The sequence below is a fragment of the Triticum dicoccoides genome, chromosome 1B (assembly GCF_002162155.2).
Source record: "Triticum dicoccoides isolate Atlit2015 ecotype Zavitan chromosome 1B, WEW_v2.0, whole genome shotgun sequence".
NCBI lineage: Eukaryota > Viridiplantae > Streptophyta > Magnoliopsida > Poales > Poaceae > Triticum > Triticum dicoccoides.
The window spans coordinates 434,938,713-434,958,957 of record NC_041381.1 but is presented as its reverse complement, the minus strand read 5'-3'; the positions used below and the strand labels follow the sequence as shown (position 1 = coordinate 434,958,957).

Sequence of the window (20,245 nt, the reverse complement as noted above, 5' to 3'; positions counted from 1 at the left end):
ATTCTCTGTTCCATGTTCATAGTCTAGCTTTCTGATGTGCCCTAGTGGACAAATGAGCATCAACCCTACAGCCTGTTATAGCTTAGCAGAGCAAACACGCACACCACTTTTTGGATTGAAGGGATTTCATACAATGAATTTGGTTTGAAGGGATTTCACAGGAATTTTGAGGATCCTTATCCATAGAATTTTTTTCCTTGTGAAAATCCTTTGTGTCACAGGGGAATAGGGTCACCAAACTTTGAAAACTCTGAAAGAAAAACAAGCAACTACGCCGTCCCAGTGCAAGCGCGTATCTGAAAACTTCGGCCTACGCCCAATCTTCTCGTCACTAAGATGCCACTTTTGACAGGTGCCGTGCCACGTCGGAAGGTGCCGTGCGTTTACTTTCTGTATTCGAACATACTCCCTTCGTCCAGAAATATTTATCGAAGAAATTGGTGTATCAAAATATATTTTAGTTCTAAATACGTTCATTTTTATCCATTTTTCCCACAAGTATTTTCAGACGAAGGGAGTAGTTATCAGTCCACCATGAAACATTTTTACATTATGAGCACACAAGCAAACATGATCAAAACATGCTATATTTATCGACTTCCACGTAGACTACATTAGAGCAACAACATGCACTGAAACCACCCACAGACATTGGGGCAACTCCAACACGGAGCACCGAAATGCCGCCAAATGCCTGGACCGTGTAGTTCGGACAATTTTCACCTCTCCAACACTATGCATCAAACTTCGACTGCATGGTCCGGACATCCAAAATCCCACAGACCGAAAGCAAACCTAGGAGAGATATTCAGGCATCTAGACCTCCGGCCACGTAGGCATCCGACAGTTAGGACTCGCACAAAAAAAACCCTCTTTCGTTCCACTTCATGTTCGCATCAGATCAGGCCATCGTCGTGGTGGATCCGGGATTCATGGATGATCAGCGACGATGCTCGAATCCGTCCGCAGTGCCATGGTGGTTGTGGGGTCAGGTGGAATAGGATGGGCCAGCGTGCATCAGATCCAACATGCGGCATATCCACCCCAGCTATTTGTTGGCCTAAATGTATATAGAAACTCAAGGATGAGAACCCCCCCCCCCCTCTCACAAGCGATTCGCATTCTAAATTCTAGTAACAAACAAATCTAGTAAAAATGGATCTCTACTAAATTAACGGCACGTTTTATTTGCACAAAGCACATATCCACGGGACGTTCATATAACAAAGCAGTATACATCTACAAAGTTTTACATGTATGCAACAGGTGGAGCAGCCTAACAATGTCACCCGCTGCCGCTCACCTTGTTAAATTAAATCAACAGATAACAAACACTCTTAACTTTCTATATATACCATAAAAGTTCTCTACGTCCTGCCGATGCTAACGCTAACACTTTAAGTTACTTTTACACATCAGACAAACAACAGGAAAATTGCACTCAACACCTGCCGACCATCGCTTGAACGTTCATTCATCTCTTCTGACAGTTCTCCTCAAGGTGGAAGTTCCAAGGTCACAGCTTGCACGGCAGCTTCAAATGCCGGCGACAACTTAACCGCGAGTTTGCATCCATTCTGGGGCCAAAGGTTAGAAGTCATACCCTGTTGGAGAATTAGTCGCGCTTGTGCTCGCCATTGTGTTTTCAGGTTGAAGTCCCTGCCTGATGGTGTTCCAGATTCCTAAGGACAATTCTGGCGAACACTTTGGCCTCAATGGATGCTGATGTTGCTGCCGCCGCTGCACGCAAGACCCGAGCCGCTCCTACATTTTGCAGAAGGTCCGCATGGTGTGTTGCATGTCGGCCTCCTGGGATTGAGAACTGCATAGCATTTTGAAGAGTGTCTCTCGTCAGATCATAGGAGAAACAGTGTTACCAGAAAACTAAGATCGGTTTGCATCAGCCAAAACAGAAACAAAGATGGAGATAACTTTTTTAGATAGATAGAGATTAGGCCTGGTCCCTTTGAACAGGAAACAAATTCAGTTCATCTTCCCTGTTTACCAGTGAAGGGAGAAGCAAGTGGTCAAGAATATAGACGAAGTAACCGGTTTTAAGCATGATCAAAATGGAACATAATTCTTGTAACTATGGGAGTAGGAACTAATTGCAAGTTGGAACATCGTTCCCTCTTCTTTCTTTAGACGCATGATGTCCAAAGGTAAACAAAAATTGGCCTGGTGCGCTGTCTCGCCTAGGTGTCCAATCACGTCAACTCCAATGAAAAAAATAAGGCTGAGACGAGATGTTAAGGAAAACAAACCTGAAGAAGGGCAAATGCAGCACACGCACGAAGAACTGGCGTAGGATTCCGAAGCATGGCAATAAATCTACCTATCTCAGCACCACTGGAGGAAGTAAAGGTATTAGAACTATGTTCACCAAATGCATTCAAATCATAATGGAAGATCCAAATAAGATGAACGAAATAAACACGAAATGTAAAGCCAAACCTGCATCTCAGGTGTCCAGCTTCTTGTATGAACACTGCTTCAGCAACCTGAGATAGCGCTGCTGGTGCTGAGGAAGCTGCAGCCATAGAGAACACCTGTGGATCTGAAAACGTTAACACAAAGATCTCTATATGCTTCAAAGCCATTCTTCTAGCTCCCTCGATGTTAACACCTTTGGAACTGCCCTCAGATGATGTCCCAACAATGGCGGCCTCGTCCATTCTGTCAGATCATATATTTCAGATTATGACATGAAATTTCCTTGATAAGATAATCTTGTGCATCAGCAATAAATACCAAATTTCTGCCAACAATATATTCAGACCTGTATACAAATACTAGTGCACAAAATATAGCTAGCTGACCTTCCAAGTAAATGCAAAATATATTCAGACCCGTATAGAAATACTAGTGCACAAAATTCTGAGCCCAAAATGAAAAATCTCGTACAGCCTAAGGCAACAGTACTTTATGCCAACAATATGTTGATCTACAATAAACTAATAAACAGAAATGACAATTGTGTTTAATTTCTCATAACTTCATTCTACATCATGGAATACGAAGATGCAGTGCTTCTGTTTCACTTGCACTGTCAAACAATGATGCACATAAGGCTTAATAAGTCACCTAGACTAACTGTGACAACGAACAATGCAATAAGCCAATAACCTAGGCAGCATGACCCTGGAAACCAAGCGACACTCATGATAACCATAATACAGTACCACACAACTGCACACAATAAAAGATCATTCTCTTTCTGATTTATTAATCAGAAAACTTAAGAACAATTAACACTGACCCACTGTGCTCTCTAGATGTTAACAATGAAATTCTCGAATCTATGATGACAAATATTCCACTGGCATGGGCAACATAATTGAAATCTCCAACTACTTCACAAACCACTTATATACTCTCTCCGTTTCACAATATAAGGCTTACTACGATTCATTAAGACAAGGGTTTGGGACATAAAATGTTGGTCAAACCCTTACTGAACGAATCATAATACACCTACTAGTATGAAATGGAGGTGGTACAAAATTTTGTATGTAACCCAGAAGCTGCTATCAAAGTTACTGGAATAACTAATTTTCATCAAAGCCAGGAAGCATGGTGTCAACCGTATAGTTCACTCTACGAGAAGTACATCATGATCAATTAGATGAACCGAATTTTCAAGCTAACACTACAGGATAAAATCAATAATATAGCAGGATTGCATATTGTTAACCTGCTTGCAGTCATTGTGTAACTCTAAACATAAGGCCAGATATTAATATAGAAAAACAAAAAAGAATGGTCAATTTCACAAAAAGTATACCTTCCATCAAACATATAGGCAAGGGCTAGCGCAGACATGAACCGAGCCATCTTTGACCCTGATGATGAGCAAAGGTGCACAAGGATAGGCACCCCACCTTCTTCAACTATACGGTGAGCATTGCTGGAATAGAAAGCAAGATTCCACAATGCCCCTGCAGCTGTCTCATGAACATCCTGCAGCAATAGTGAGTCATCAGGTCCGGAGTAAATAACAATATGTAGCAACTGTAGACATGAACTACGTAATTACCTAGGACAATAGAGTAGGGGTAAAAGTTAACAGGAAATCAAGGGCCCTCATAAAGAAAATGTCTAATTTATTTGAAACCAAACTGTTAACGAGCAGATAATCTACAAATGTGTAGCCTACTGCCAAACAGAAGGGCATAGATCAGGTCATGAGGAAGAAAACAATTGAAGCTCTTTAGTAACAGTATGCATCCAGGCATGAAATCTTAAGTATAAGGGAAACTTACTTCAACCTCTGACTGTGCCATTGTGAGCAATGGTGCAACGCCACCCTCCTGTCCAATTGCGATGCTGACAATCGTAATGCAAAAGTTATGACCAACTATGTCAAATGATGAATGAATAGCTAAAAGCTGATGGAGGAAAAGTCTTACAAAGTTAGCACTCAAACCCCTCCATTATGACACAAAAAACATCAAAGATTGACAGAAGAAAGAGATAAGATGCAGGTTCCTGAAAACACTTTTTTATTTTATTTTATACAAATACTAGAAAATAATTATTTCCTTTTCTTCTTATTGCAACAAGTCTAATATTAGACCGACTAAGAAGAAACAAGACTGGGCCACGGAACAAGGCATGATGATCTGTGAGAAGATTACTTTCGGAACAAATACGAGCGTGCAGAAAGTTCAGCATTGATGGCCATGTATGGCCATGCAGTGTATACAATGGGCCCACGCACAGGACACCTGTTTGACATCTGGTGGGTGTACTGCTGGCCCAGGATACATGCTAACGGATGGGCCATGGTACTCCCTCCAATCCATATTAACTGACGCACACTTAGTCCAACTTTAGTACGAAGTTGTACTAAGTATACGTCAATTAATATGGATCGGAGGGAGTACATGATATTTACTTCGGCCCATGCTCGAGATTTGTCAGCGCTGCTTCCAGATGGGGCTAGAGGGTGGAATAATAACACTGCAACGGGGCCACCTGATTCATATGGTTCGCTAAGAAAAAACCTGATTCATACGGTAGAAGAAGAAGGCCACTTGCCGTGCCAGTTGAGCTAAAGACGGTTGTGAGGGTGGGCAAGTAGCCGAGGAAGATGGAGTTCCTGTTGGATCAGATCATCGTCGCCTGGCCTCTCTGCCTTTGATTTGTAGCATTTCCAGATGTTCTGTTTGGTACTAAAGCTGAAATCTTAAGTGGAGACAAGGTGACGCGGGAGTGTTCTGTTTGATTTGTAGCATTTCCAGAGTGTTCTGTTTGGTACTACTCAAGCTGTAATCTTAAGTGGAGACAAGGTGACGTGGGAGCCACACATGGATCTGGTCAATGGAGACGAGGTCAAGCGCCGTGCGGTGCTGGCGGACGAGCAGGCCGTTGGCCATGATATGCACAGGTGACAAGATCTGCAAGCAAGGCAGGAGACTGGAGCAGCGGGCCGACAAGAGCGTACTGACTTCCGAATTCGAGGCTCAGATCAGTGAATAGGGAGAATGAACGAAGAAGCCCCAGGAGTGGACCAAAAGGTTAGCATCAAGGCTGTAAATTCCTCGTTTGCATGATTGCCAACCCGGTATTCTAGACAAGGATGGTGTGAATGATAAGTTCAAAGATGTTCAAAACTTTCCATTTTTTCCCACGGCTGCATCATGATGAGGGTTAATCTTCCGACCGAATGCCATGCAAGCAAGATTTATATGTGTGCAATGTTTTGAGCAGTTTGGTCAAGATCCTTTACCAAGCAGGAGCCTACCATGCGGAAGAGATGGAGAAGAACAGACTGTAAATATCAAAGTACACTCAAGCCGAACGAAGGGAGAGATGGCAGGCTAGTTTATTAATTGTTAGGTTCCAAATTTGGCATACAAGTGGCAGGATGTTTTTAAATTTCATGTTAAATACAATACAACATTTGAACTAGAGGGGTCACTATGCACTGCATGAAGAGCTGCACACGACTCTCCCTGCATACAGATGGCTCATGAACATAAAGGTATGAGAAGTTTCTCCAAGTGATACTCCAAAATGTTTTTGTATGACATATGGTGTTGATTTTTTTTGTTTTATCCCGTTCTAAAGAAATGCATTTGTATCCAAATCACCTATTTTTTCGATCTATCCAAAAAGAAGTCACGGATTCTGAACAGATTCAAATTTAACAATTTAACAGGTACAGGACGGGTCTTCTTTTAGGGTGTGTTTGGTTTCGGTCACCAAGTGGAATGGAATGGGTCTGACCTGTACACACCCTAAAGTATTGACTAGACTTCTTTTTCTTGATTGACACTACACAGCCATTTATCACTTCCATCAGTACATTGGAATTTCCATTAAAAATTTATTTCCGATCAACATGTCCATCTCATATGCAACTATCACAAACGCACTCCTAAAAATAGAGGAAGTTGGTATGTGGTGCAAGTTTAGTGAATAAAGGTAGGCAGACTCTTTGATGGTAAGAAGTTATCTGCAAGGATCATTATGTCTTAAATAGCAGACACCATGGAATAACTGGCAATAATAAGTAAGACCTTTCAGTGAACTTCAAAAAGTTGCCGAATACTCCCTCTGTTCCTAAATATAAGTCTTTTAAGTGATTTCACTATAGACTACATGCAGAGCAAAATGAGTGAACTTATACTTAAAAGGCGTCTATATACATCCGAATGTAGTCCTTAGAGTGGAGTCTCTAAAAAGACTTATTATATTTAGGAACGGAGGGAGTATATAAACTCGAGCAGAAAAATGCATAAGCAGCATTGTTGGGAGTACTTCCACAGATCACTAGTGAGAGTATCGTAACAACTAGATAGTATACTAGTATAGTAAGTTACCTGTTCGATTCTGAGACAGATAGTCCCCATAATGCGCCAGCAGCTCTCTCCTGAAGGCCTTCCGAAGCATTCAGACATTGCTGTGCAAGTGAAACCTAAAATACGAATGCCATATACGTGAAAAAGACAGCTCTCCTATTAAGTAGGCTTAAGAAAAGACGGGTGAGACAGTAATTCCCAAAGAAACATTTTCGAGTCCTGGCTAGCAGCATAATAAACGATTCCTCAGAGGAAGTTACAAGCTTGCTAGTTAAATGTCTGCCCCTAAATACTAAGAGTTCATGACACACAGTTCTAACTAAATTGCTCCACAATAACTTCAGCCTTCTTTCAATGAAAACTATTATACTTAAACTTTTGTATTTCACACTAATCCATTGAGCACAAACCTATTCAGAGAGATCATGTAAATTTAGATGGAGAACCTAACAGGTAATATTGGTCAAAGAATGCAAAGCGTAAGACAGTTTGGTTAATAAGATAAAAGGTATTACCAATGCTTCAACGCCCCCCGCAGCAGCAATAGCTTCACGATTCCTATCATCAAATGATAGGTTCCACAAAGCACCAGCAGCCTCTTGCCTGATTGAATTTTAAATAAAAAGCACAATATTACCTCAGATCAATGTGGTATACATTAAGGAAAGCTAATATTACAACTTCAAACCATAAAAGTGAAAGCATGTCAATTAGAACTACCTTACACCCTCGTTTTGAGAACATGTTAGTTGCACTAATGCCTCAAGAGCCCCTGCTTCCTGACCTACGGCCGCATTATTGTTGTTGTTATCTCCATGTGCAGCTAAGTTGGCTAGAGCCCTTGCCGCCTATGCATAACAAACATAGCATTAGCAAATAACAAAACAGGGGTGAACATAAAGAGGACAAAATATGTATATAAGGCATTTACTTCTAGAGCTTAAGATGAAGCGGAGAACTGCTACTATTTCATAAACAGATATTTTGAGTAGCTCTAAAGCAAAATGCCTTAGCGAAATGTAGGTGAAGAGGGGAGCCTTGGTGCAGCGGTAAAGCTGTTGCCTTGTGACCATGAGGTCACGGGTTCGAGTCCTGGAAACAGCCTCTTGCAGAAATGTAGGGAAAGGCTGCGTACTATAGACCCAAAGTGGCCAGACCCTTCCCCAGACCCTGCGCAAGCAGGAGCTACGTGCACCTGGCTGCCCTCTAAAGCAAAATGGTTTCAAGCAGGTTTAAAAGATTTAAAATGTTATATTAAAGTGTGTTTTCTACTTACACCTAAATGGTATGAAGCTAGTCAGCATAGCAGACATGGTTTCTCTTTTTCTTTTTTTTGAGGGAATATCAGACACGGGTTCAGTACCACAGGTTACAGACTTCTGTTTCTTGATGGGAACACGAGTTGTAAATTTTGCATGGGACGTGTCATAAGAGTGCTCTTGGACAAGCACGATAAAATTGTATCTATCCATGCAAGAAATGTTTGCATTGGTACCTGGAAGATGCACTATAAATGATCGAAATGGTGCATATATTGCAGGGCAAAAGTTCAATAGGCAAGAAATAAGCTGCAGATGGTATGTGTCCCTCTGTAAAAGTATGGAACATTGAAGATGAAAACTTGTACTCCCTCCGTAAAGTAATATAAGAGTGTTTGGATCACTACTTTAGTGATCTAAACTTATACTCCCTCCGTCCCAAAATAAGTGTCTTGAGCTTAGTACAAATTTGCACTAGAGCTAGTACAAAGTTGAGACACTTATTTTGGGACGGAGGGAGTATTTCTTTACAGAGGGAGTATGTTCTTTACTCATGTTTTTCCTACATCGTAAAATGTGTCTGTTCTGCGGAATGTGTAGTATTGGTTGACAATTTAGGAGATATAGCATAAAATTTTACTAGTTCATACGTATAGAACAAAACTGGACAAGCATGAAGACACAATGTAGCTTACCTGTTCTAGGACGCCCTCAAGTTTACATGATCGAGCAAGTGTAACCAAAGCATGGACACCACCAGCCTTTGCAACTTCCAAGCTGCACTTGTCATCAGCAGCTAGGTTTGCAAGCGCACCAGCAGCACGTTCCTAATAGAAAAAAGGGGTAGAGCAAAGTCACAAAAAGGATGGTTGGCAGCAAATCAGCAGGTATAGTTGGAAGTTGCTGAAAATGTGAAGTTTAAAAGTTCCATACAAGAACTCCATCAGTCCCAGCAGGCCAACGAAATATAAGATCAACCAAAGCCTTTATACCACCAGCTGCCGCAATAGCCGCCTGAAAATGAGAAATCAATCAATTATTAGCACGAGTGATACGGACATCAAAGCAAGCAAATAAGAATCAGCATTTAGATAATAACAACCTTGTGCTCCTCACCCACGGAGAGATTCCAAAGGCCACCAGCAGCTTCTTCAGCAACAAGTCGATTCGTCGACTTAGCCAAATTAGTGAAAATGGCGATACCTCCTTCATCTGCAACCACCTTTGCAACATTCACATTCACCGATAGGTTGGCAATAGCCTGAACAGAAACATAACCAATGTGACTAAATGATATACCAGAATAGTATAGAAAACAAATACTGAGAACCCATGAGTTCGACCAAATAATTTATTACCTTTGCTGCTTCAGACTGTGCACTCACCCTTGAGCACCTTGCAAGATCCAGCAGAAGTGGGATGCCTCCATCCCGCATTACCGCCTCCGACCTTGCAGCATCCACATTCGCAGTTTCATCGTCAATAACCACAAATGTAGCAATTGTTGTAGCTGCACGCTCCTGCACATCCTCCTGTGAGCTCTTCACCAGGCTCAGCAGCATTGATGTGCCCTGCTGCAACCAGAAGTCATCCATGCCATATGGATTGCACTCTGCAATCCGAAGAAGCGACTGTGATAGGATCCACTCGAGCCAGTTCATCATGACACCAAGTATTTTCCTTTTGTTCCTCCAATTACACTCATTGAACACGCCGTGCTCCTCCACATCCTTGCCAGGAAACAGTGAAGCGAGTGATTTAAAAATGGGGCATGTAATGGTAAGCACAAGCTTGCCCTTGGAGTTGCTAAATGCAGTGGGACTGTGTGTTTGTTCCTCTTCGACGAATTTGCAGTTAAGAGCACATATAAGCTCGAGGGTTTTGGAGTGGGAGATCAGACGAGCGACAGCATTTGGAGAGACATCAGTGCGGGAGACGTCAACTGCGACTAGCAAGGGAAGCTGGGCCCATGAGGCGGATGCTGTAGCCCATTTCACGTTGTAGCATCCTGCTATAGAGAGGAATCGGAGGGAGTGGATGTCACCAAGGGCAGCCTCATCTACAGTGCCGCAGTCGAGCAAGGCAACGTCCTCAAGGAGGGGGCAGTAGCGCGCCAGCGCTCCTATGGCATCAGAGTCAGCTTCACGAAGACCCGAGAGGTGGAGGCGACGGAGGCGGGAGCAGCAAAGAGCGACATGGCGGAGGGCGTCGCTGGAGATGCGCTCAAGGGGGTCTGGACCGATCTGGAGGCTCTCCAGCGCCTCGTGTCGAGCGGCGAGGACTGCAAGAGTGGCGTCAGTGAGTCCCCTGCAGCCTTCGGCCACCACCTCTCGGAGGTCGCGGGCGCCGAGGGCGGAGGCCACCGCCACAGCCGCCTCATGGCCCCGCAGCCGCAGCCGCTGCAGGCCCCCGCACCGCGAGGCCAGCGACGAGGCGACCTCAGCGTCGCAACGGTGGGCACGGAGGTCGAGCGTGCTCCACAGGCACGGCGACGACCCGAGCCCCCTCCACATCTGGCAGGTCGCCCCCAAGCTGGCGCGGTCGCGGTAGCTCAGCCGGCCAAACAGCTGCAGCACCGTGTCATCCGGAAGCAGCGTCCAGTCCACGGCCTCGCCGGCCACCGCCTCCCCGCCCCCATCCCCATCCCCCGCCGGCACCCAGTCCCGCGGCGGCGATGAGCCGGCCTCCACCGCCCGCCCCTCCTCCACAACCTCCTTCCCCTTCCCCTTGTCCCTGCACGTGCGCCGCCTCACCCGCCGGGTCGTCATCTCGCCGGCGCGCGCGCGCACCCGCCGGAACCCTAGCTCCCACCGACCTCACCCGCACGCCAAACACGCCCGGCACCCAAATCCGGCCCCGAATCAGCAATCGGCCAGCCTCCCGGCGCGAGATCGAGCTCCGGCGCGCGTATCAGGCCAACCGGACCAGCTCAGGGATCCGAGTAGAAGTAACAGGTCCGTTCGGCGAGCGGGGCAGGGGGGGAGGGGAGCTGGCGGCAGCTCCGATTCGCGACCGGATCGTCGTCGGGAGGTGGGTGGATCCAAAGTCGGCTCGGACGGGGTGGTTCCCTCCCCTTTCCTCCCTCCTCCTCCCCCCGCCCGCCTCTGTATGTATGTCTCTTGCCGTGCGGTGACAGGGAAGGAAAAGGGGAGTCGAGGAGGATGCCGGGGCCGTATATATATCGTATGCGGATACGCGCGTGCGTAGCTGCTAGGCGTATTTTTGGCCTCCGGATACGCACACCTATTCGGATAGAAAAAACGTTCGAGTAGATATGCACACCTGTTCGAAATCGAAAAAGAAAAAGAAAAGAAAATACCCGCCACCCGGCCGCGCCATCACCACGCCATGGTGGAGTAGAGAGCGCTGGCACCACCATATGTGTATCTCTGCTGCTCCCTCTGTGAAATCTCTACTTCTAATGTAGCAGTTGGTGAATAATCCGCCGGTTATTTTTCGCTGGTTTTATTTCGTCTCTCCTTCTACCACCCCTCCCATCGCTGGTTTTTTTTCGTCTCTCCTCCTACCACCCTCTCCCATCGCTGGTTTTTTTTTCGTCTCTCCTCCCGCCGCCGTCCCCAGCCGCCCTGCTCCGTTGTTGCTCCCTCCGCCTGCCTCGCCCCTGATCCCCCAAGCGAGCCTCCGTCCTCCTCTCCAACCCCGGCCTCCACTCCACCGCGCACCACCGGCGACGACTCCTCTCCCAGGCCGCGGATCCACCCGAGCAGCCGAGGCAGCGGTCAGATCCGCCCGCCCTCCTTCACTCCCTATTCGCGCTGGAAACCCTAGCCGCCTGACCATGCCGAACGACCGCCGGCACGAGGAATCTGCTGCTCCAGGGACGCCGCCCGCCACCGCCGCCGCCATGAATCCCCGGGGACGCCGCCGCCACCGCCGCGGATCCCCAAGGGTGTGGTCGCTTTGCCCTGATTGGAGGAGACGTGCTGGCCTTGCCTTGTTTGGAGGACGAACACAGGTATTTTGAGGCCCATGTACGTCAATCCCGACCCCCGCTTTCCCCCTTTTCCATCGAGGGCTGTCGCCGCTGCTTCGTCATCGTCCATGGATTCAATCGGCCTTTCCCCCTTTCTCTATGGACATACTTCTAGGAGCTGCAATGCTCAAATTGCCACGGATCTTAGACTGGTGTCAAGATGCTATTGAATTGCATCAAACGGTTTCAGGTTTTTTCTTCAATTTCAGTTACGATGTTCATGTTCAGCTTATAATCAGGTTTATATATCAGGCATGCGTACTGTTGTTTTCTGCTGTGTCATTTGTTCACATCCGTTCACATGAACATTGCAGATTCAGCTACACATGAATTTGTGTTAGATCAATTGCAATTTTAATTATTTTGGCCTGGGATACCACTTCAACATTTTTGAAAAGTATAAGATATTCATTGTTATTACTCCAGTAAGATATCCCCCTTTGTTAATATTGCCCTATTCCTTTTCCTTTTTTCAGGAAAGTGGAAGGAGTGATGAAGAACTAAAACATAGTTACAGTGGGCGTTTTTTATAGGAACAAAACTGAAGAATTTGACATTAACATAATTTTAGTATTAAATTAGGTGTCCCTGGTTTTGTTAGCATCAGGACATGTTGACCTAATTGTCCATGGTTACACTCATCTTCAAACGGCACAACTTGTTTTGCTGCACATCTTCTCTTACCATATGATGAAAACAGGTATTATATGTTCCATCCCTCTCTTATTTCACACTGCATTAACAATGTTTTTTCAGTATGTGGATTTGCCTAACTTTGCCTTATTGATTATTGATTTTGTTACTGATGTGTACACAAACCCTGCCTAATTAATTTAGTCTACTATATCTAACCATATGAAATCTGAAAGTTGATTCGGACTACTTGCCTGGTGGGGTGGTACATTACCTTTGTTTTTTTAACTATGAGAGCAGAACGACGGCGCCGACGTGGATGACTCGGAGCTCAACCTTGTCAAGGGCCGCGAGCAGCGGTGACTTTCTTTTCCACGGGAAGATGGCCAAGGGCGCCATCAGCCACTTTGTTGTCGCCGTCGAAGAGTCCAAGCTCGTGTCCGCATCGGTTGCATTGGTGCCAATCAGGTGCTAATCTGAATCCTTGTCCAATTTCAAGTGTCCTATAAAAGAACTAGGGTTGAATGCACATTACCATCACACTGCCATTTAGTTTTCGTTGGTACGCAATACTATTGCTACAATTCTATTTATAGATTTTTTGGCCATTTTGTCTTTGTCTTTGTCCATGGTCAGATCATGGTTTTTAGGCTTGATTGTTATGAGTCAGTAAGGTTAGAATGAGAGGTAATGGTTTAACTACTCACGCCATCATGTTTTTAGAGAACATTGTTGTCCACGTTTATATCATATACTTCCAAATTATAAAGTGTTCTTGTTCTATGTAAGTTACCTGTTACCCACACAATGCAAGTAGTGGTTCAGAACTACAGAGAAAGGAAGCACCAAAAATTTGTTTTTTCATTTCTTGTTGGTGATAAAAATGGATTTTGCTTTGCCATGATCCTGTGTCGGTGCCTTTGTCTCTATCAAATATTAGGGGTAATGACTTTTCTGTGATGGATCAACATGCAGAACTTGCGCCCACCTTGAAGCCATTAATCCAGGGAAGTCAATTTCAGTATATTCAGGACATAGCCAGTAGCTTAGCAATTTCCACGACTATGTTTTGTTTAAAATAAAGTTGTATGCAGAATATGCATGATGCTCTCTTTTATCAAAGTATACCCATGTGTCTATTTTGTCATCCAGTTGCAATGCACGGGAACCTTCGATTTGATTCAGTTTTATCTTCTACTGCAGATAGGGAAATATGGACATTGGATATCCATTTCTTAGGTGTCAATCTGGTGCTTAGGCTATATAATAGTACATGGCGGAGTTCTTCCAGCTACTAATTCAGGTAATCTGATTTATAGGTTAGGCACTTTGCTTTAAGCATAGTTACCTATTCGATGGTGACCAGCCTTCCGTCAGATGCGTCATACAAACAATTCAGGCGCTTCCTCAAAATTTATTACTTTAGAGACATGGGGATCCTGAGGTTGACACAGTTGATTCTTGCTGCTGCTTATGCATCCCTGGACTTTAGTTAAATGTATATTATCTGGATATTTCCTATACTTTATCAAGTGTAGGGTTCTGAAAATAAGGACAGCCATTTGGTCCACCTTTTGCAGTTCATCATAATAGCATATGATGTTAAAAAATGACAACTTGCCAAGTTACAGTTCTGAAATATTTCCTTTTGTAGCATATGTACCAACAAGATGGTGAACTAGATTCAAATTTCATACTCCTCTTTTCCGTGAAATATTTCCTCTGCATTTTTATTTGTCATTTATTTATGCTCGTGTTGCAAGGTTCAGCCACTGCTTCAAAATTGTAGGAATTTCTTGTGGTCTCGAATGCGAATTTCTTGTGGTCTCGAATGGATGAACAAAGAGCGCTAGCTTTGTAATGCCTGTGAGACAATATGTGGGAGAGTATATTGATTTATTTTTTAAGGGAAGCAAGTGACTTATGTCAATGTAGTCATATAGGCCATGAGTTATCTTCTAGCACAAAATATAGAAATAGTTTCTTCTTTGTCTATTCCTCTTTTTTCTTTGTTGCTTCTTTAATTTCTCAATGTTGAGCTTCCCTGTATGATGATTGTAATGAGCCAGATTGGCAAAGACTGGACATTCTAAATTTGGAAGAATGCAATGATCATTTTTTTGTGCAGTTGTAAATGCAACGCATAATGAAACAAAACATAGATACTCCTAGGCTCGTTCTTTCTACTGCAATTAAATACTTATTATGACACTTTTGTCAATCTTTTAGGCATGTTTTATTATCTTCTTCTGAAGGTTTGGAGATGGTGGCCTGTGAGGAGGATTTCAGGGGAGATCGTGTGTGAATATAACAAGAGGCTGAGATTTGACCTGCACTGTATGAGAAAAGCAGGTTCGGGAGCTCCAAGCTAACAATTGCCAGAGCTTTCAAAAGATGTAAGATTTCTACTTTCTAGGTTCTCTCACAAAATTTGTTGTATCCTGTTATTTTGTATGGCAGTCGGGTTTGTTGTAAAATGAGCTATAGACCTATTGTTCAATTTTGTTTGATATAGAATAATATTTTGCTGTTCTGGATGGATTTTAGGAATGCTTTTTTTATGTGGGAGCGATCTTTCTGATTCAGTCTCTGTAGTGATATCAGAGAGGCACTACACTTTTGACATCTGCCGAGAAATAGTCATTTAAACCTGCAGGTTTTTTACAATTAAAGTGAAGATATTGTGATGGTGTCATTTTTTTTAAACATCGAAGAGGAATTTCAGGTTGGCAGAACCTTCTTTAACTTGCTTGTCAATTCCTACTTCATACAGTTCAGGTCCTTAGCAGATATCTGATATCCTGAGTGATGATCCTCTGTGATCAATGCAGGAAGGCACCCCTTTCTTCTTCAGAGGCCAGCGTATTTGGGAAGCAGTCATTAGGGAACTTTTATCAAGAAGTAGCCTTCCTACAAAAAAAAGGTGTGGTCATTGATATCTGGGTTAGATAGAAGCAGTGTTTGAATTTGAACGGTGCATGAGTCTCAAGATCTTTTTTGTTGCCATATTAACAAATCAGTGGTACAGGTCACACCTAGAGCTAGCGCCACCACCGCAAAAGAAATGAAGAGATAGATTAGTAACTTCACACCAACCAAGCACTAGATAGTATGGCCTTTTTCTATTCATATCACTTCTCTGTAAATGCATCCGAGGTTATTTTGTCCTGAATGGACATCTTTGTGTTTTGTTTAAAATCTCGAGTCACTCTATGATATGCATTTTGAATGCAGTAATAGATGGGTGATTCAGTCTGTTCATATTGATAGCTAAGAGTGACACTTAGAATGATAATTCAGTTATCATTTTTGTATTTAAGATGCAGGCTGAATTTCACACTTCTGTAACTAAAATACTATTGTCTCAGCTATTTTGTGCCAGATGTACTTATTGATTTCATATATGGTGCAGGGCAGTTGATTCTTTAGAAGTATTTGGAGCAACCAAAATTGAAGTGAGAACACGATACTTCACTGGTGTGTCCATACATATGTCTATATATACAGTGGAACTCCAAGTGAGTACGAATCAAATGAATGATGCCCCAAGAGCTCGGGTGCATTTCAAAATGTTCTATTCCTCCCACATTCAGCCAACTGGAGTATCCTGCTCTCCCTTCTAGAGGTTCTACAGTTCAATCGCTATTTTACAAATCAGGTGCTTGCATTCTGTTGTATCAAGATGTGTAAATAGTTAGTAAGTTGTCTGCTGATTACCAAGTTCATTGACTTATGAAGGAACTCTAACTCGCGAAAGTCTACATGGAATGAGTTCTGTAGTTCTCATATATTTTTTACTAAAAGAAAAATGAATTTACTTGGTTCATCTTTTTGTTCTGTAGTAATCGATCATATCATATAGTTTTGAAGGATCTGACATTTTAAGTTGTCTATAAGTATGCATGCTTGGGACAAGGGTGGATGAAATATCAATTGGGATTAGTAGGGTGTATTTTACTTGGTGTGTCCACGCGTATGTTTGTTACTGATCATACCAATATATATCTTCTAGAACTTATGTTGAGTTGTATGTTACTCTGTGTTGTGTACAATGGATTCTTTCTTGCCTATTTTCCCTGTCATGACAAGGTTTCAATAGCGTATCTCCCGTAGCAACGCACGGGCGAAGGAGGCAGTTGTCACCGACTGCGGGGCCGGATGTGTCGGACGCGCGCACTCGCCCGCAGTCAACGCAGACATACTTAGCGACCGTCTATGGCGACGAGCGGCTCCGGGGTGTGGCTACGGGGTTGGGTGGTTCAAGCGGCCACTTCTGCAGCTACATGGGATTTCTTCAGGACCATCAGCAGGTACGGGATTTCTTCAGGATGATGACTCAGACCATATCTGCATGCAGATAACACATATGAACTTCTCCTGAGATTGTGACTCAGTTACATGGTGATTTACTGTTAAATTATATTGTTGGGGGATTGTGCAATGCGACTAAATGAAAACTGGCTGTGAATGGATATGCGCTTAAAAGACTGTAAAAACTGAGTGTTAGCATCAATGTAGATGTCTAGGAGTGATTTAGTAGGATGTCGAATCTAAACTACAGAAAACATGCATCCGATGGAGAAGTGTTGTTCTATGGCCCTTCATGGAATAATATATTTGACATGTTTCCATTGTGCTTTGCAGAATTGTTCAGGAAGCGTACCGAGCAGGCCATATATTCAACAAACCTCTGTAACGATGCACTCTGTCTTTTCTTGAACACGCACCAGGTACATCTCAAAACCATTTTCTGTAATCGTGGAACCAAGTTTGGAGCTGAAATGTTTCCAGTTATCCAGAGACAAAAAAAGGGCAGAATTGAGTGTACGTGCTTGTAACTATGAGCCTTCTTCTGTATAAAGATGTACACTACACACACATATTATACAATTTATTAGAAGACAATTCTTCTACTCACTTTGCACCTCGCCGCTTTTTTAGGAAGATTGTAATCTGTATTGATCTTTTGCACACATCATAATTTTCTCTACCGACCAGATAAATTTAAAGAGCGACCGAATTTTGATTTGTACATTTTATTATGAATAGACGATTCTCGATGGTACACTAAACTTTTCTTGCTACGGTAAATCCAAAAAAGATGGAATTGAATGGAGCAAACACAATAAGCTGCTAAGAACTCAGCAGAGCCATGCGAAGGAGAAACGAACCAGGAAAATGTTATAATACAAAATGCTACACACACATATGTTGGGAACCACATATAGGCTTGTGTTATAATACCGAGGTATGTTGGAGGGGCACACATAATTTCTGCTAGACCTCAATGTACGCCTCTCTGCTGTGACCGGACACAATTCAAATGTTGTTTGGCCATGCTGACGGATACTTCAATGGATATGTCAATATCTCCCATGTTGCAACGCACAAGCATATCTTTCCCTAATACTAAAGCACGTGCCCGTACGTTGTCACACATTTTGCAGAAAAATCCTTGTGTTTTTAGTAATTAATCCCGCAGTCCTATTTTAAGTGAATTGACTGAGATCTAAGAAAACGTTTCGTTTATGCAAAGAAAAAACACCATGGTACAACACAAGTGTCCCTCCGCCCGTCCGCTGCATCTGGTACACCTCAGAAAAAAAACTAATCTAATATGCTTGTGGTGCAAAACAAGGTTGTTACTGCAATAATATTCCCACCTCGCTCTTCCTCACTCAATCCCATCAACTTTTATACTACATCCGTGCCTCGATGCATCATAAGTCAACAAAGAGAGAAGGGAAACATAACAATGGAATTAATCCTGGAAGTAGGAAGAAGAGCAAAGGAATAAACAACTTTGACTCAATTGGCTCAACTACATATCTTCGGTGAGGAAAACCGAGATGCACATGAGATAGAGTGAATGCAAAGAGAGTAGTCCCGGTCACCGTCGCTCCAGCCAGCGACGACCGGCTTGTCCGCTCGGCAGCCCACAATTCATTTGTTCCATTTTCAGGGTGGAGAAGAAGTAATTAAGGCATGTGCACCATTCATTTGTTCCTTCATTTGATCCTCCCTTATTTCACTCAACTTAGATTCATTTACTTTTGCACTTACCAATGGTTGACGAATCGAGAAATTTAATGACATTAATTGCAATGAGGAATATCATATATCCATAAAACTCAGATACTTTTTCAATAGAACATGATCATGATGAGACAGTAAGATTTTTAATTTTTAAAAAGTCCGTGGCAACGCACGGGCAGTCTACTAGTTTAAATTAAACTGCAAAAATGTATACAGACGGAGTATATAGTACTCCCACCGGCCCAAAAATTTTGTCTTATTGTCTAAATACGGATGTATCAAGTCACATTTTAGTGTTAGATACATCCATATCTAGACAAATCTAAGACAAGAATTTTGAGACGGAGGGAGTATTAAAAGAGGGCAAGAGGTTGATAAAAATCATATCCGTTATCTTTGCCCTAATCTCTGCTTCATCTACGGCTACATTATACTCCCTTCGTTTCATGATATAAAAGAACTTTCCATACTAGTGTATTGTAAAAAAACAAGTTTATATTATGAGACGGATGAAGTAATTAATTAGATAGACGGTTAATTAGATCCATTTAATTTGAGAACCAAGGTCGAATCAGCACCCATCCATTAATGCTTAATAATCGTCCCTATTTTCCTTTGTCGAATCCTGCCTCGCCTACGACTGCATGCAATTCATAGCCTAGTCTACAACAACCACACCTTCCTTCAAACCTCAGCTAAATCAAAAATTTCTTTGACTTTCCTAGCCACACTCAAATCAAATCTTATCAAAACTCTAGAATATGGAGTGTAAGGTATAAGTCGGGGGCATGATTCTAGAATATAAATGTCCCAGTTGCAACGCACGGGCAACTAGTTAGTGCCTCTTCAAAATCACACATGGTTAGACTTGTTGTGATTGTTCATGACATGACTGCGTCGCTCCATGGGCGGTTTATAGGAACCTTAACCCCCTCCCCCCTCCTTGTTGCCATCGGAGGACAGGCTAAGCTGGCGTAGTTGATGGCGATGGTGAGGCAGCTTCCTCATGTGTCACATGTCGGCGTGTGCGCTCGTTTTGGGAAGGCTCGACCTCATGGGTTTTGCACAACACTACAACCTTTGACGACTCTGTTGGGAAACGTAGCATGCAATTTCAAAAAAAATCATACGCTCACGCAAGATCTATCTAGGAGATGTATAGCAACAAGAGGGGGAGAGTGTGTCCACGTACCCTCGTAGACTGAAAGAGGAAGCGTTAACTTAACGCGGTTGATGTAGTTGAACATCTTCTCGAATCAACCGATCAAGTACCGAACATACGGCACCTCCGAGTTCTGCACACATTCAGCTCGATGACGTCCCTCGAATTGTTGATCCAGCAGAGTGTCGACGGAGTCGATGAGTTCCGTCAGCACGACGACATGATGACGGTGTTGGTGATGTGATCCGCGCAGGGCTTCGCCTAAGCACTACGATGTTATTATCGGAGGAGTAAACGGTGGAGGGGGGCACCGCACACGGCTAAGAATAATTGTTGTGCCTTTGGGGTGCCCCCC

General features: G+C 43.4%; 1 protein-coding gene and 1 long non-coding RNA gene across 13 annotated transcripts; one reads left to right on the top strand and one right to left on the bottom strand.

The window, feature by feature from the left end:
* Nucleotides 1–1,182: 1,182 nt before the first annotated feature.
* On the bottom strand, nucleotides 1,183–11,197 carry LOC119339609 (protein ARABIDILLO 1-like). The gene is made up of 12 exons (XM_037611599.1): nucleotides 9,424–11,197; nucleotides 9,168–9,326; nucleotides 8,999–9,079; nucleotides 8,761–8,892; nucleotides 7,527–7,654; nucleotides 7,322–7,409; nucleotides 6,828–6,922; nucleotides 4,263–4,326; nucleotides 3,785–3,960; nucleotides 2,455–2,676; nucleotides 2,265–2,349; nucleotides 1,183–1,822 (listed from the first exon to the last, which is right to left on the bottom strand). The coding sequence occupies exons 1-12, from the start codon at nucleotides 10,831–10,833 to the stop codon at nucleotides 1,646–1,648; spliced, it is 2,817 nt and encodes a 938-aa protein (XP_037467496.1). The 5' UTR covers nucleotides 10,834–11,197; the 3' UTR covers nucleotides 1,183–1,645.
* Nucleotides 11,198–11,576: 379 nt separating this feature from the next.
* On the top strand, nucleotides 11,577–17,616 carry LOC119339571. 12 transcript variants are annotated; one of them, XR_005164190.1, is made up of 8 exons: nucleotides 11,578–12,041; nucleotides 12,536–13,160; nucleotides 13,896–13,995; nucleotides 14,948–15,417; nucleotides 15,524–15,615; nucleotides 16,105–16,317; nucleotides 16,806–17,002; nucleotides 17,337–17,616. It is a non-coding gene; the product is annotated as an uncharacterized LOC119339571 (long non-coding RNA). The 12 variants fall into 12 exon arrangements; XR_005164189.1 differs by having other exon boundaries at nucleotides 16,792–17,002; XR_005164188.1 differs by having other exon boundaries at nucleotides 11,579–12,041; nucleotides 14,948–15,088; nucleotides 15,349–15,417; nucleotides 16,105–17,002.
* Nucleotides 17,617–20,245: the final 2,629 nt, after the last annotated feature.